The sequence below is a fragment of the Hyperolius riggenbachi genome, chromosome 11 (genome assembly GCF_040937935.1).
Source record: "Hyperolius riggenbachi isolate aHypRig1 chromosome 11, aHypRig1.pri, whole genome shotgun sequence".
Lineage (NCBI taxonomy): Eukaryota > Metazoa > Chordata > Amphibia > Anura > Hyperoliidae > Hyperolius > Hyperolius riggenbachi.
In genome coordinates, this window is record NC_090656.1 from 227,572,800 (window position 1) to 227,587,468 (window position 14,669).

At 47.7% G+C, this 14,669-nt stretch overlaps 1 protein-coding gene across 1 annotated transcript in view; it reads right to left on the reverse strand.

Moving 5' to 3' along the window:
- The window catches only part of LOC137537962 (receptor-type tyrosine-protein phosphatase beta-like), a 557,484-nt gene that overhangs the window by 348,987 nt on the left and 193,828 nt on the right, over positions 1 to 14,669 (reverse strand). Inside the window, exons 4-5 of the mRNA XM_068259886.1 lie at positions 11,512 to 11,778; positions 8,754 to 9,008 (exon numbers count right to left, since the gene is read on the reverse strand). Of these exons, the coding sequence (XP_068115987.1) occupies positions 8,754 to 9,008; positions 11,512 to 11,778 (522 nt within the window). The remainder of the gene's footprint in view (positions 1 to 8,753; positions 9,009 to 11,511; positions 11,779 to 14,669) is intronic.

Consider the following 14,669-nt stretch of genomic DNA (forward strand, 5'->3'; position numbering starts at 1 on the left):
CATCAGAATCCCTAAAGAGCTATAAAAAATCATTGACTCCGCACCTCCTGAACGCTGCTCGTGCTCTGATTCCAACCCTTTGGACGTCCTCCTCTGTCCCTACCATTCGACAATGCTTTCAGAATATTGAAAGAATTAAAGAGGTTGAAGAGTTAGGAGTGCATATTGCCTCATCTTATAATAAATTATTTGAACTTAACTTCACCTCTCTTTTTAAGAGGATAAAAGCTGACCTCCTCAAATGGTTACCTTACCCTATCTCTTGGATAGGACAAATCTATGCCTTAAAGAGAACCCGAGGTGGGTTTGGAGATTATTATCTGCATACAGAGGCTGGATCTGCCTATACAGCCCAGCCTCTGTTGCTATCCCAAACCCCCCTAAGGTCCCCCCTGCACTCTGCAATCCCTCATAAATCACAGCCACGCTGCTGACAAACAGCTTGTCAGAGCTGGCTGTGTTTATCTCTATAGTGTCAGTCTGCTGCTCTCCCCGCCTCCTGCAGAACTCCAGTCCCCGCCTGCATCCCTTCCCTCCCTGCTGATTGGAGGGAAGGGATGGGAGCAGGGACCGGAGCTATGCAGGAGGCGGGGGAGCAGCTGAGACTGACACTACAGATGTAAACACAGCCTCACAGCATGGCTGTGATTTATGAGGGATTGCAGAGTGCAGGGGGACCTTAGTGGGGTTTGGGATAGCAACAGAGGCTGGACTGTATAGGCAGATCCAGCCTCTGTATGCAGATAACATTCTTTAAACACACCTCGGGTTCTCTTTAAAGATGAACTCCTTACCAAAACTCCTCTACCTATTCCAGACTGTACCAGTACAGGTTCCTTTAGTATTACTCCGAGCTTTACAGGTAGACTTTCTCCGATTTATTTGGGGCATAAAAAGCACAGGGTTTCTCGTAGAGTAATGATAGGAGAGAGGGGGGTTGGGGGTACCAGACTTAAAGGCCTATTACTTAGCTTCCCACTATAGACAAGTTGTGGAGTGGGCCCCCACATGCGAGATGGGTTCTTCTGGAAAAAGCAGCTACATTTCCACACTCCTCCCTAGCACTTATTTGGAGGCACCCATCCATGACGAACCTTCCTATCCAGAACACCCCATCATCCATAAAATGTACTTTGGCAGACCCATGCAACTGACTTGAACTGGATATCCAGACCTTCTCTACGGTCTGTATACTGGGGTCCCCTAATTTTAGTAGGTCACTTTCCAGTGCATTTCAAAGATACTGGGGAAGTGTAGGCCTGGATTATTTGCTAGACCTTTGCCCTGCCCCTTCCCATCGCCTATTATCATTTGTGGCCTTTCAAGAATGCTACATGATCCCGGGTGATAGGTTATTCGATTATTTACAATTTCGGCATTATACTTTAAAGCGGTTTAAAACCGTGACATAATAATCAATAAAAACATGTTTACCTACTTTTTATACGCCATACGGTTATCATATTTGCATTTGTGCATAAGTATTATTCATTTAGAAGTTATAGGTTTCCAAAAGTACAGTTTTTTTCTTTGTGAGCTGACTTTGCATTTTATTAATAACTGGTTTTATTCATTGCTGTTTTGCAGCCAGACAAGCTTTCAGTGTCTCTCTGTCTCCAGCAGCTTCTCCGCAGTCAGAGAATGTGTCACATTCTTCACTTAATACATTTAAAGAGTAACTGTTAGGCTACAAAAGCTAATTTAAACCTCTATTCTCCTGTGTTAAACAGTTTAGAAGGAAGCCAAAAAGGCAATATTGAAGTTAAAAATCTCTCTTACTTTGTTGTTGGCTGAATAGCAATCCTATTTATATCCAAGCTCCTAAGGAGGCCTCAGGTCGCATAACAGATACTGCAGAGCATACTGGGAGTGCAGGGAGGTCCTCCCCTTCATTTCCCTATCCCGCCCTAAGGCTGCTTTCACAGTGGGACTGTACAGGCTCATGTTACAGCAGCCTGTAACAGCAGCCCAACTCACAGCACTGAAAAATCAATGTGCTGTTCACAGTGCACATGTTGCATTAGAGTATACTGCAGGAGTCCGCTATTGTTCCTAGGCTGATTCCTATTGTAGGGTGGTTCCTGCAGCAACCAATGGATGAGGGTCTCTAACTATCACAGCGCTACTGCGGAGAACGCGACTACGCTGTGTAAACCTATGACACAATCTCCGATCCTCCTCCTCAGGACACTTATACAGGCCACAAAAGTTGGATTTAAGCAGCTCTGCCCAACCTAAGGCCCGCAGACCTTAGGTTGGGCACAGTTTCTTTAAGTGATTGTATTTGACTTCCATGCTTTAACCTCTTGAGGTCCAGAGGTTTATACAAGGGCGTAGGGTCCGTGGTCGCAGCGGTCGCCTTGGCGACCGGGCCCGGCTCCTGAGGAGGCGGGGGAGGGGCCCGGGGGGGCCATCTCCGTTTGGAGGGCCATGCGGCCCGTGTGCGCTGCTAGGGGGGAGCCGCAGCCGCGGGGAGGGCAGCCTGACCTCTCCCTCCCTTCCTCTCCCCGCCCCCCCCCCTCAGATGCAGAGTGAGCGGCTCACGGAAGCGCTGTAGGCAGAACTCACCTCCGTCCCTGGTTCCACTCGCCGCTGGTCTTCTCCTCTCTGGCTGGCTCTACATAGATGCTGCTACACACGCAGCTTAGCCGGAAGCTGCGTGTGTAACAGCATCTATGCAGTGCCAGCCAGAGAGGAGAAGACCAGCGGCGAGTGGAACCAGGGACGGAGGTGAGTTCTGCCTACAGCGCTTCCGTGAGCCGCTCACTCTGCATCTGAGGGGGGGGGGGGGGGGCCCAGGGAGAGGAAGGGAGGGAGAGGTCGGGCTGCCCTCCCCGCGGCTGCGGCCCCCCCCTCCATTATGGGGACGGGGCACCTACCTACCTGCCCTATCCTGGGGGGACAGCTACCTAATCTATCCTGGGGGGGCAGCTACCTAATCTATCCTGGGGGGCAGCTACCTAATCTAACCTAATCCTGGGGGGCAGCTACCTAATCTATCCTGGGGGGCAGCTACCTAATCTATCCTGGGGGGCACCTACCTAATCTAACCTATACTGGGTGAGCACCTACCTAATCTATCCTGGGGGGCAGCTACCTAATCTATCCTGGGGGGCAGCTACCTAATCTAACCTAATCCTAGGGGGCAGCTACCTAATCTATCCTGGGGGCAGCTACCTAATCTAACCTAATCCTGGGGGGCAGCTACCTAATCTATCCTGGGGGGCAGCTACCTAATCTATCCTGGGGGGCAGCTACCTAATCTAACCTAATCCTGGGGGGCAGCTACCTAATCTATCCTGGGGGGCAGCTACCTAATCTATCCTGGGGGGCACCTACCTAATTAACCTATACTGGGGAGCACCTACCTAATCTATCCTGGGGGCAGCTACCTAATCTATCCTGGGGGGCAGCTACCTAATCTAACCTATACTGGCGGGCACCTACCTAATCTATCCTGGGGGCAGCTACCTAATCTAACCTATACTGGGGGGCAGCTACCTAATCTATCCTGGGGGGCAGCTACCTAATCTAACCTAATCCTGGGGGGCAGCTACCTAATCTATCCTGGGGGGGGGGGGCAGCTACCTAATCTATCCTGGGGGGAAGCTACCTAATCTATCCTGGGGGGCAGCTACCTAATCTAACCTATACTGGGGGGCACCTACCTAATCTATCCTGGGGGGCAACTACCTAATCTATCCTGGGGGGCAGCTACCTAATCTAACCTATACTGGGGGGCACCTACCTAATGTATCCTGGGGGGCAGCTACCTAATCTATCCTGGGGGGCAGCTACCTAATCTAACCTAATCCTGGGGGGCAGCTACCTAATCTATCCTGGGGGGCAGCTACCTAATCTATCCTGGGGGGCACCTACCTAATTAACCTATACTGGGGAGCACCTACCTAATCTATCCTGGGGGCAGCTACCTAATCTATCCTGGGGGGCAGCTACCTAATCTAACCTATACTGGGGGGCACCTACCTAATCTATCCTGGGGGCAGCTACCTAATCTAACCTATACTGGGGGGCAGCTACCTAATCTATCCTGGGGGGCAGCTACCTAATCTAACCTAATCCTGGGGGGCAGCTACCTAATCTATCCTGGGGGGGGGGCAGCTACCTAATCTATCCTGGGGGGCAGCTACCTAATCTATCCTGGGGGGCAGCTACCTAATCTAACCTAATCCTGGGGGGCAGCTACCTAATCTATCATGGGGGGCAGCTACCTAATCTATCCTGGGGGGCACCTACCTAATCTAACCTATACTGGGGGGCACCTACCTAATCTATCCTGGGGGCAGCTACCTAATCTATCCTGGGGGGCAGCTACCTAATCTATCCTGGGGGGCAGCTACCTAATCTATCCTGGGGGGCAGCTACCTAATCTATCCTCAGGGGCACCTACCTAATCTAACCTATACTGGGGGGCACCTACCTAATCTATCCTGGGGGGCAGCTACCTAATCTATCCTGGGGGGCAGCTACCTAATCTATCCTGGGGGGCAGCTACCTAATCTATCCTGGGGGGCAGCTACCTAATCTAACCTAATCCTGGGGGGCAGCTACCTAATCTATCCTGGGGGGAAGCTACCTAATCTATCCTGGGGGGCAGCTACCTAATCTATCCTGGGGGGCAGCTACCTAATCTATCCTGGGGGGCAGCTACCTAATCTATCCTGGGGGGAAGCTACCTAATCTATCCTGGGGGGCAGCTACCTAATCTAACCTATACTGGGGGGCACCTACCTAATCTATCCTGGGGGCAGCTACCTAATCGATCCTGGGGGGCACCTACCTAATCTAACCTATACTGGGGGGCACCGACCTAATCTAATTTATACTGGGGGGCACCTACCTATCTAACCTATACTGGGGGCACTTACTTATCTAACCTGTATTGGGGGCACCTAGCTAGCCTATAGAGGTGGCAACTAAACTGGCTACCTATATTGGAGGCACCTACCTAACTAACCTATACTGGGGGCACCTACCTATCTAACCTACGCTGGGGGCAACTATTCTGGCTACCTATATTAGAGGCACCCACCTAGCTAACCTGTACTGGGGGCACCTATCTATCTAACTTATACCGGCGGCGCCTGCCTATCTCACCTATACCGGGGGCAACTATACTGGCTTACCTATGCCTGGCTACCTATACTGGGGGGACCTATAGCTGGCTATAGGGATTTTGATATGTGTGTGCGTCCGTCGGGTGTTGCCGGGGGAGGGGGGGCTGTTGTTGCCGGGGGGGGGGGGGGGGGGGGCACATCCAGATTCCGCATCGGGGCCCAGAGGTTTGTAGCTACGCCACTGGGTTTATACCCCCTAGTGACCAGGCAATTTACAATTCAGCACTTCACACTTAAAGAGGAACTTCAGCCTAAACAAACATACTGTTATTAAGTTACATTAGTTATGTTAATTAAAATAGATAGGTAATATAATCTCATACCCACCCTGTTTTAAAAGAACAGGCAAATGTTTGATTTCGTGAGGGCAGCCATCTTTTTGGTTGAAAGGAGGTGACAGAGAGCATGAGACACAGTTCCAACTGTCCTGTGTCCTTATCACCCCTCCCAGTTGCTAGGAAACGTGAATAGCAACATAGGAAGTCCCATCATGCTTGGCACAGTATCAGGGGTAAAAAAGCCCAGGCAGTTTTCTTTGATGGGTGGAGCTTAAGCTTTTGTGCAGCTAAAAATAAGGCTTATGTAAGAAAAACAAAGTTCTGATGCTGTGAAACTGTTAAAGAAACACCAAGCCTTTTCAGTGCTGCTTAGTAGATTTTTAGTCTGGAGGCTCACTGTAAACAGTTTATTGCTCGGTCATACAACGTAGCACCCAAATTTTGTTTCTTTCGGTGGTCTCTGATTGCTGCTGCATTTTTTTTTTCATTAAAAAAGCCCTACATTTTTATATCTTCCCCCTCGCCTCCCTAAATAGAGATGTCTCGAACGGTTCGCCGGCGAACGGTTCACGGCGAACTTCAGAGATTCGCGTTCGCCTGCCAAAGGCAAACTTTCCCGGAAGTTCGATTCGCCCCATAATGCTCTATTGAGCAAAACTTTGACCCTCTACATCACAGTCAGCAGGCACATTGTTGCCAATCAGACTGCACTCACTGGTGGAGCCCCACCCCCCTTATACAAGGCAAGGTCCTTAAGCCATTTGACTCGCTCGTCTGCCTATACTAATTAGTTAAGGGACAGCTGCTAGGGAGTTTAATTAGCCTCTTGTAGGCTTCTCCTCCCTCCTCTCCTACCCTTCTACCTATTCCCTCCTCCCTCCTACCGGAGGGGGGAGGGTCTCATCTGCCAAGGAATTCCAGTATTTCAAAAGCCAGCTTACATACCGTGGCTGGGGATTGAACCCAGGCCTCAGTGTAGGGTAGGTAACTAACATATCCATTATACCACCAACACTACTAGCTGAAGCTAGCCTAGCATGTACCATTTATGCTCAATCCAAAAGAAAAATTGGATAAGACAAATAACATTTATATCACGCTTTTCTCCTGGCGGACACAAAGCACCAGAGCTGCAGCCACTAGGGCACGCTCTATAGGCAGTAGCAGCGTTAGGAAGACTTGCCTAAGGTCTCCTACTGAATAGGTGCTGGCTTACTGAACAGACAGAGCCGAGATTCGAACCCTGGACTCCTGTGTCAGAGGGAGAGCCATTAACCATTACACCATCCAGCCACTGCTAGCCAAGCATGGCCTTGCCTTTTGTGTTCAACAGTTGTCCAAAGAGAACCCCAGATAACCAGGTAGAATTATCTCTCTCTCTCTCTAGTAGGGATGGTCACCGCTTTTCGCGGAATTGTATTTTTGCGCATAAATGGATTGAGCATAAATGGTACATGCTGGGCTGGCTTCAGCATGTAGTGTTGGTGGTGCAGTGGACCCTTGAAACATGTTTTCTATCATTTTTCCAGCCAGTAGAAATTTTTTTAAATTTTGAAGTTCGCCTCCCCATTGAAGTCTATTGTGGTTTGCAAACTTTTTCGCGAACCGAACTTTCCGCGGAGGTTCGCGAACCGAAAATCGGAAGTTTGCGACATCACTATCCCTAAATTGGCCATATACTGTGTAAAACTGTATGGCTGTGGCAGGAATTAGATTGTGAGCCCATCAAAGGGACAGCTGGAGACAAAATATAGAGAAACCGAGAGCCCAATATAGTGTAGTATGGTAAAACATAAACGAAGTAAGGCAAATCAGTGAGAAGAATATACTCACAAACGTGGGTTACCACACAGGCAACCACTGTATAAGCAGGTGAGGAGATTAGACCTGTCCTCACTCAGGATTAAGAAGTCGCTCTCTGTAGATGAGAAAAAGGGGTAGATCACCCCTCCACCAGAGGTGGACACGATTTTGCAGTAGGAGAACAGAGGCGCCAGCAGAATAAAAGTGGATAAAACCTTTAAAATTTGCTTGGAGGAAGTGGTGGACTTACCTCCATAAAGCAGACACGAAAGACTGTCTGAAAAGTAGCAATCACATTTATTATATGGTACCCCAAAAGTGCAACGCGTTTCGCAGGCCGAGCCCGCTTCATCAGGCAATAAAGTGGGGGCAAAACAGAATTCCAGCAGTAGCAAGTGTAGCGCCTCAGGGAGGCGCTACACCTGCTACTGCTGGAATTCTGTTTAGCTGGAGACAAGACACTATACCAATATACTCTGTACAGCGATGTGCAAGATGTCAGCGCTATATCAATATTTATTTCCTAAAAAAATACAATCTACAGCCTGCCAGCGGTAATTAGCTGCTGGCAGGCTGATTGCTGTGGCCGTTTGTTTATAGTGGTGGGAGCTTGTGTGAGCGCGAGTTCCAGTCTAAACTCGCTACTCGTGAGATATTGCCATATGGCGTGACTGAGGAAAATGGAGCAACTCTGTGGCCGCTAATTTGTGTTAGGTGGTCGCAGAGTGGGTAAGACCCCCCCGACCCCGGGTGTCAGTGGGCTGTGGAGTGTCACACGCAGAGAAATGCAATAGTACTGTCAGAATACAGTGAAATAATAATGCACAAGAGTGGTTCTGTGCCTGCAACTTAATGAGGCCACAGCAGTAGTGTGCACACAGCTCTGGGTGTCAGTGGGCTGCGGAGTGTCATACACAAAAACACAGGAGACCTCAAAAGGGCTATTTGGGGTTCTTTCACAGCAAGTGAGGAACAAGAACATAGGCCTGGCTAATACTTCTAATCCAATATTGTCCTGCATGTGTGATATGACTTGCTAATGACCTGGTGGATTATACGCACTTAAGGTGTGTACACATGGCTGATTTTTCCAAACGACCGGCCGTTTGGACGTCAAGTCAGACGTGTGTACAAACGATCGGTCTGCCAAGCGGATCCATCAAAACCAGTCTTATCAGCGGAACAATTGTTTGTACACACGTCTGACTTGATGTCCAAACGACCATCCGTTAAAAAAAAAATCAGTCGTGTGTATGTACCTTTAGTCTGGTTCTTTCTATGGCACTGAGGGTAGGGCTAATGGTATGGACATTTTATAGGGGAGGTGCTAATGTTTCCTTTGTCTGGGGAGGAGCAAATCACATACAATTTGGTATATTACTGATATAATAACATTATCAAATAACTTTAATAATATTAACAAATAGCTTTATTACTATTATAACCATGTTATGGTATGTGGTTATGACAGACAGAATTTATGCTTAGCTGATGCCAGTATTTGCTGTTAGTGGAGACATTTCTCCGTACTCACATGTGGCTTCCGATGCTGTAGTAATAGCGCTGCTGCAGCTTCCGCTGTTTGTCTGGACAGTGATGGTGTAATTTCTGCCCGGCAACAAGGATGTGAAGGTCACTTGTGTGGATGTGGTCTGTATTGTGTTATTTACATCTCCCATCACACTGACATTATAAGAAGACACATTTCCTGCTGGTGTCGTCCAGTTCACCGCCAGAGAATTCACTGACTGGTTATTCCTCACTGTGACAGCAGGAGTCTGTGCAGGAACTGAAGAGACAGCAGTCACAACATGTTCAGTAACATCATTATGTGCAGGAACTGAAGAGACAGCAGTCACAACATGTTCCTCAGCATCATTATGTGAAAGAACTGAAGAGAGAGCAGCCACAACACGTTCAGTAACATTTGCATTATACTCTAATGGCTGATGACTCAAAAATGATGCTGACAGCCACTTGCATGCACTATTTAGGAAAATCTGAGAAAAATATAATTTGCATAATAATTTTGAACATGGAGTAAATTAATATTTGATTGGCTATGCGATCTGAGGGCGGGTGTAGCGAATGATCCATCTTAGAAGAATAATCAGGATAACAGAATTTTCTGAATATTGCTTCCATAGCGTAACGATTGTGGAATTCTCTCCGTGATCAGCGTACCAGACGTGCGCTGACACTGCAGAAATCCTCCACAAGCGTGTAATTTGCAGGAACCCAGCAGAAGGTGCGATGCACCTGTAGAGGGAAATTCCTGTCGGCAGGTGGAGCTGTGGAGTGCAGAGGAACAGCTCCTCTGCCCTACCACAAACGCCAGACAGGAATTGTACGAAGGGAAGAAACGCAATCGCAAGATAAGCGATTGAGAGTGAGCACAGAGACAGATTGTGTGTGTGTGCACCAAACTAGTCGCCAACCCGCGACGGTGCACACACCACAGCAGATATGAAGTAGGAACGCGATCGCGAGAGGTGCGATCGCCAGACGTGACACAAGGTTACAGCAAGGCAGAGCACGAGAGTAGCAAAGGCACAGCAAATCATACAATGAGGAGATAAGGAAAATAACAAACGTTAACTGAACGCGAACACCGCACTCATTCGCAACAGTGCACGCGTTCCTGCGCGGTCTCCACGTGATAAGCACAATAAAGACAAGCACGCCTAACTAACCACCGACAAATAAACATGAAACAGAGGACGCGAGTACTTGCTTAACGGTTACCTCACCGAGCCTCCAGCAAGCGTTCGTAGCGGACAAGACAGACACACGAAAGCAGGAACAAGCGAGAGACAGGATCCACAGCACTAGCGAAAAGAGGCCAGTGCGATCCAGGGAGACAGAGAGATGGAGATCAGACGGATCCACAGCACTAGCGCTAGGCGAGTGCGATCCAGGCAAGACAGATAGAGGAGATAGCTGGTAGCAACCGCTGCTCCAGCTATACTCCAAGAACAAAGGTCAGAACGATCTGTCAACCACCGCAGGGACAGGACAATCGCAACAGACAAACAAAACAGATATACAATCCTAACTGCACTAGGGAAACCTGCCTAAGTGCAGTCCCAGGAATTACTCTTAAAGGGACACTTAAGTCAAAAAGAAAAAATGAGTTTTAATCACCTGGGGCTTCCAATAGCCCCCTGCAGCTGTCCGGTGCCCTCGCCGTCTCCCTCCGATCCTCCTGGCCCCGCTGGCAGCCACTTCCTGTTTCGGTGACAGGAGCTGACAGGCTGGGGACGCGAGTGATTCTTCGCGTTCCTGGCCACAATAGCACCATCTATGCTGCTATAGCATATATCATATACCATATAGCAGCATAGAGGGTGCTAATGTGTCTGGGAACGCAAAGAATCACTCGCGTCCCCAGCCTGTCAGCTCCTGTCACCGAAACAGGAAGTGGCTGCCAGCGGGGCCAGGAGGATCGGAGGGAGACGGCGAGGGCACCAGACACCTGCAGGGGGCTATTGGAAGCCCTAGGTGAGTAAAACTCATTTTTTTTGTTTGACTTAAGTGTCCCTTTAAGCTAATCTTTCAAACAATGAGCAAGGCTGACACTCTCCAGAGTGTTTCACAGGAAGACTCCTTATGACCAGCCACTTACTGTGGGAAACATAGCTCTTTATAAAGCAAGCCCACAGGGGATGTGGCTAGTCAATCTGCATGACAAACATATGCAAATTCCTCAGCAACAGCAACCTGAAAAACTGACAAAAGGTCTCTCTTCCACGGACCTGCAGAATGCAGACCTGAACAATGGTCAAAAACCTGCCTGGCAGCTGAGCAGATCGTTACACATAGGATATAATCAGGGCCAGCTATACACTTTTTGCCCACTGAGGCAAACTTGTTAGGATGCGCCCCCCTGCCCCCCCCCCCTCGACTCACCAACCTCCGGGGCATAGGTTCCCCCGCTCTGTTTCCTTCCTCCTCTTGTCAGATCACATCCTCTGCTCCGTCTATTACAGCAGACTTACAACAAAATGGCCACCGATGTCCAAAGGCGGGTGCTGCCGGCCATTTTCTTATACCCCTGCTGTAATAGATGGAGTGGAGGACAAAATCTGATGAGCAGGGAGGGAAATCAGAGCGGGATGCGGCAACACATACATGGGAGTGCCATGTCCGGGTGGCCGTGCTTCCAGACAGGTGGCGGTAATGCGGGGCACACTTTTCTCTTCCTGTTTCTGCCTGGCACCGCCCCCACTGTTCCGCTGCCTGAGATAGTTGTATCACCCTGATCATGGGTGGGATGGATATAATATACTTACACGTGCAGTCAGATATAGTCATAGGGTCTGATAGGGTGACATTATCAGCAGCTACTGTATATACAGTGAATGTATACATCCCTCCTGGGGTCAGATTGGTTATTGTGGCAGGTGTATTGGTCACTGTTGTACTATTTATCAGTGATGATGTGACATTAGTCAGCACTCTGTAGGTATAGCTGCTCTGATAGTCCAGACTGCTCCAGCTCAGCGTCACAGAGGAGGTGGTCTTATTGCCGACACTGAGAGATGTCACCACCAGCGGCTCTGAAACACACACAACATAACAAATTCAGCAAAGCATTTACTATTACTTATATACAGTAGAAGTCTGGGCATAGCATGATCTGTGTGTCTGATAAAGGGGGATAAGCAGACCTGGCCAGGAGAGCATAGTAAGGGGGAAGGAAGATGTCAAGGCCCCCATCCCCACCGGGCCTCTCTGCGAGTTCGGATTCTGCCTCCCTATAGTCACTCAACTGGTTAGCAGTTATTACCGCCCACCCAGAGATTGCATCTCACTATTGGCTGTTTTCCCATCATGCAGAGACTTACTTGTGACCACCCATCTGGTGACATCTGTGCTCCGATACCCCCGGGCTCCCACTGTCACCACTGAGATGGTGTAATTAGTGCCAGACGTCAGGTTCTGAAGGGTGACATTCGTTGTGGTACTTGTAGTGCTCCCAGCAATGGCAGATAGAGAGGAGAAATTCCAGTAAGTTATATTATAGGATTTTGCCACATTGGTCATATTTGCTGCTTCTACCCAGGATATTGTAGTGCTGTTTGTTCCAATCGCATTAAAGGTGATCATTCCTGGTGGAGTGGGATCTACAAAACAAAGACATACTTCAACTAATACAATAATACAAGACAAAAATAAAGAATTGGCAGTATTGTTGTACTTATACATAAATGTACTCTAGCAGCAAATAGTAACGTAGAGAGTAAAGACTGAATCATCAGTGATCAGCACATCTCCTATGATGCAGTTTATTGGTTGGACCGCACAAGACGCCCGCCCATCACAGGGCTTGGTCTCCTGGTATTCGGGTCTTCATCTGTCTGCCGCTTCCCCCGCTCACTCACTGACCCGCACGGGAGATGGGCTGATGTCACACCAGTGCGATGGGAGCAGGGAGGGCTGGATGGGCGGAGTGTAGGAGAGCAGCCCTCTGATTGGCTGAGCACACAGCTTAGATGAGTTAATTATCACTCTTCATCCCTAGTTTGTCCTTCCATTTTTTTATGCATTTGATGGTAAAAGTGCAGCATCAGCAAACAATGCCTTGTGCACATCACCTCTGTATGTTATGCAGTATATATAGAAAGCTCCTGTGTGGCATCTTGCCGGCTGCATCTTTTCACTGTCAGTAGAGTGGAGGTTGAGTTCCTTCACCAACACAGAGCACATCACCTGACCCAGCCCCCTCCTCCCATTGCTAAAAGAGATACATTTTCACATGCAAATAAAGTATTATTATTATTGATGTATAAAGCACCAACATATTCTGTGGCGCTGTACATACTAAGAAACACACATGGGTACATAATGATACAGACAATGTTATACAACAATATACAAAATACAGAATTGGTACAAAATACAGAATTGGTACAAAATACAGAATTGGTACAAAATACAGAATTGGTAATAACAGTGACAAAAAGTAATGTGGTGAATAAAATGTATAACAAATTCAAAGACACTAACTAGCTTCAAAAAAAATATATATATATCTACTTCTGCACACAGATGTTCACTACCATGATCTGCCGTAATAACCTAAAATTCATATTTTCACCATATTTCATGGGTGTTCTATCCTTTAGAAAAATGCTAGCAAAATGTTTTTTTACAGACGTTATTAGGGTCAACGTAACCCCCAGTCTGGGATATTCCAAGTCTAATTGGACATTAACACCCTGAGAAATAAAGATTCTCAGGCATACTTTATTGTTTCATAATCATATTTCACATACAGGATCTTCTAAAAAAATTAGCATATTGTGATAAAGTTCATTATTTTCTGTAATGTACTGATAAACATTAGACTTTCATATATTTTAGATTCAAATACACACAACTGAAGTAGTTCAAGCCTTTTACTGTTTTAATATTGATGATTTTGGCATACAGCTCATGAAAACCCCAAATTCCTATCTCAAAAAATTAGCATATTTCATCTGACCAATAAAAGAAAAGTATTTTTAAAACAAATAAAAAATCAACCTTCAAATAATTATGTTCAGTTATGCACTCAATACTTGGTCGGGAATCCTTTTGCAGAAATGACTGCTTCAATGCGGCGTGGCATGGAGGCAATCAGCCTGTGGCACTGCTCAGGTGTTATGGAGGCCCAGGATGCTTCGATAGCGGCCTTAAGCTTATCCAGAGTGTTGGGTCTTGCGTCTCTCAACTACCTTTTCACAATATGCCACAGATTCTCTATGGGGTTCAGGTCAGGAGAGTTGGCAGGCCAATTGAGCACAGTAATACCATGGTCAGTAAACCATTTACCAGTGATTTTGGCACTGTGAGCAGGTGCCAAGTCGTGCTGAAAAATGAAATCTTCATCTCCATAAAGCTTTTCAGCAGATGGAAGCATGAAGTGCTCCAAAATCTCCTGATAGCTAGCTGCATTGACCCTGCCCTTGATAAAACACAGTGGACCAACACCAGCAGCTGACATGGCACCCCAGACCATCCCTGACTGTGGGTACTTGACACTGGACTTCAGGCATTTTGGCATTTCCCTCTCCCTAGTCTTCCTCCAGACTCTGGCACCTTGATTTCTGAATGACATATAAAAGTTGCTTTCATCCGAAAAAAGTACTTTGGACCACTGAGCAACAGTCCAGTGCTGCTTCTCTGTAGCCCAGGTCAGGCGCTTCTGCCGCTGTTTATGGTTCAAAAGTGGGTTCATGCTTCCATCTGCTGAAAAGCTTTATGGAGATGAAAACTTCATTTTTCAGCACGACCTGGCACCTGCTCACAGTGCCAAAACCACTGGTAAATGGTTTACTGACCATGGTATTACTGTGTTTAATTGGCCTGCCAACTCTCCTGACCTGAACCCCATAGAGAATCTGTGGGATATTGTGAAGAGAAAGTTGAGAGACACAAGACCCAACACTCTGGATGAGCTTAAGGC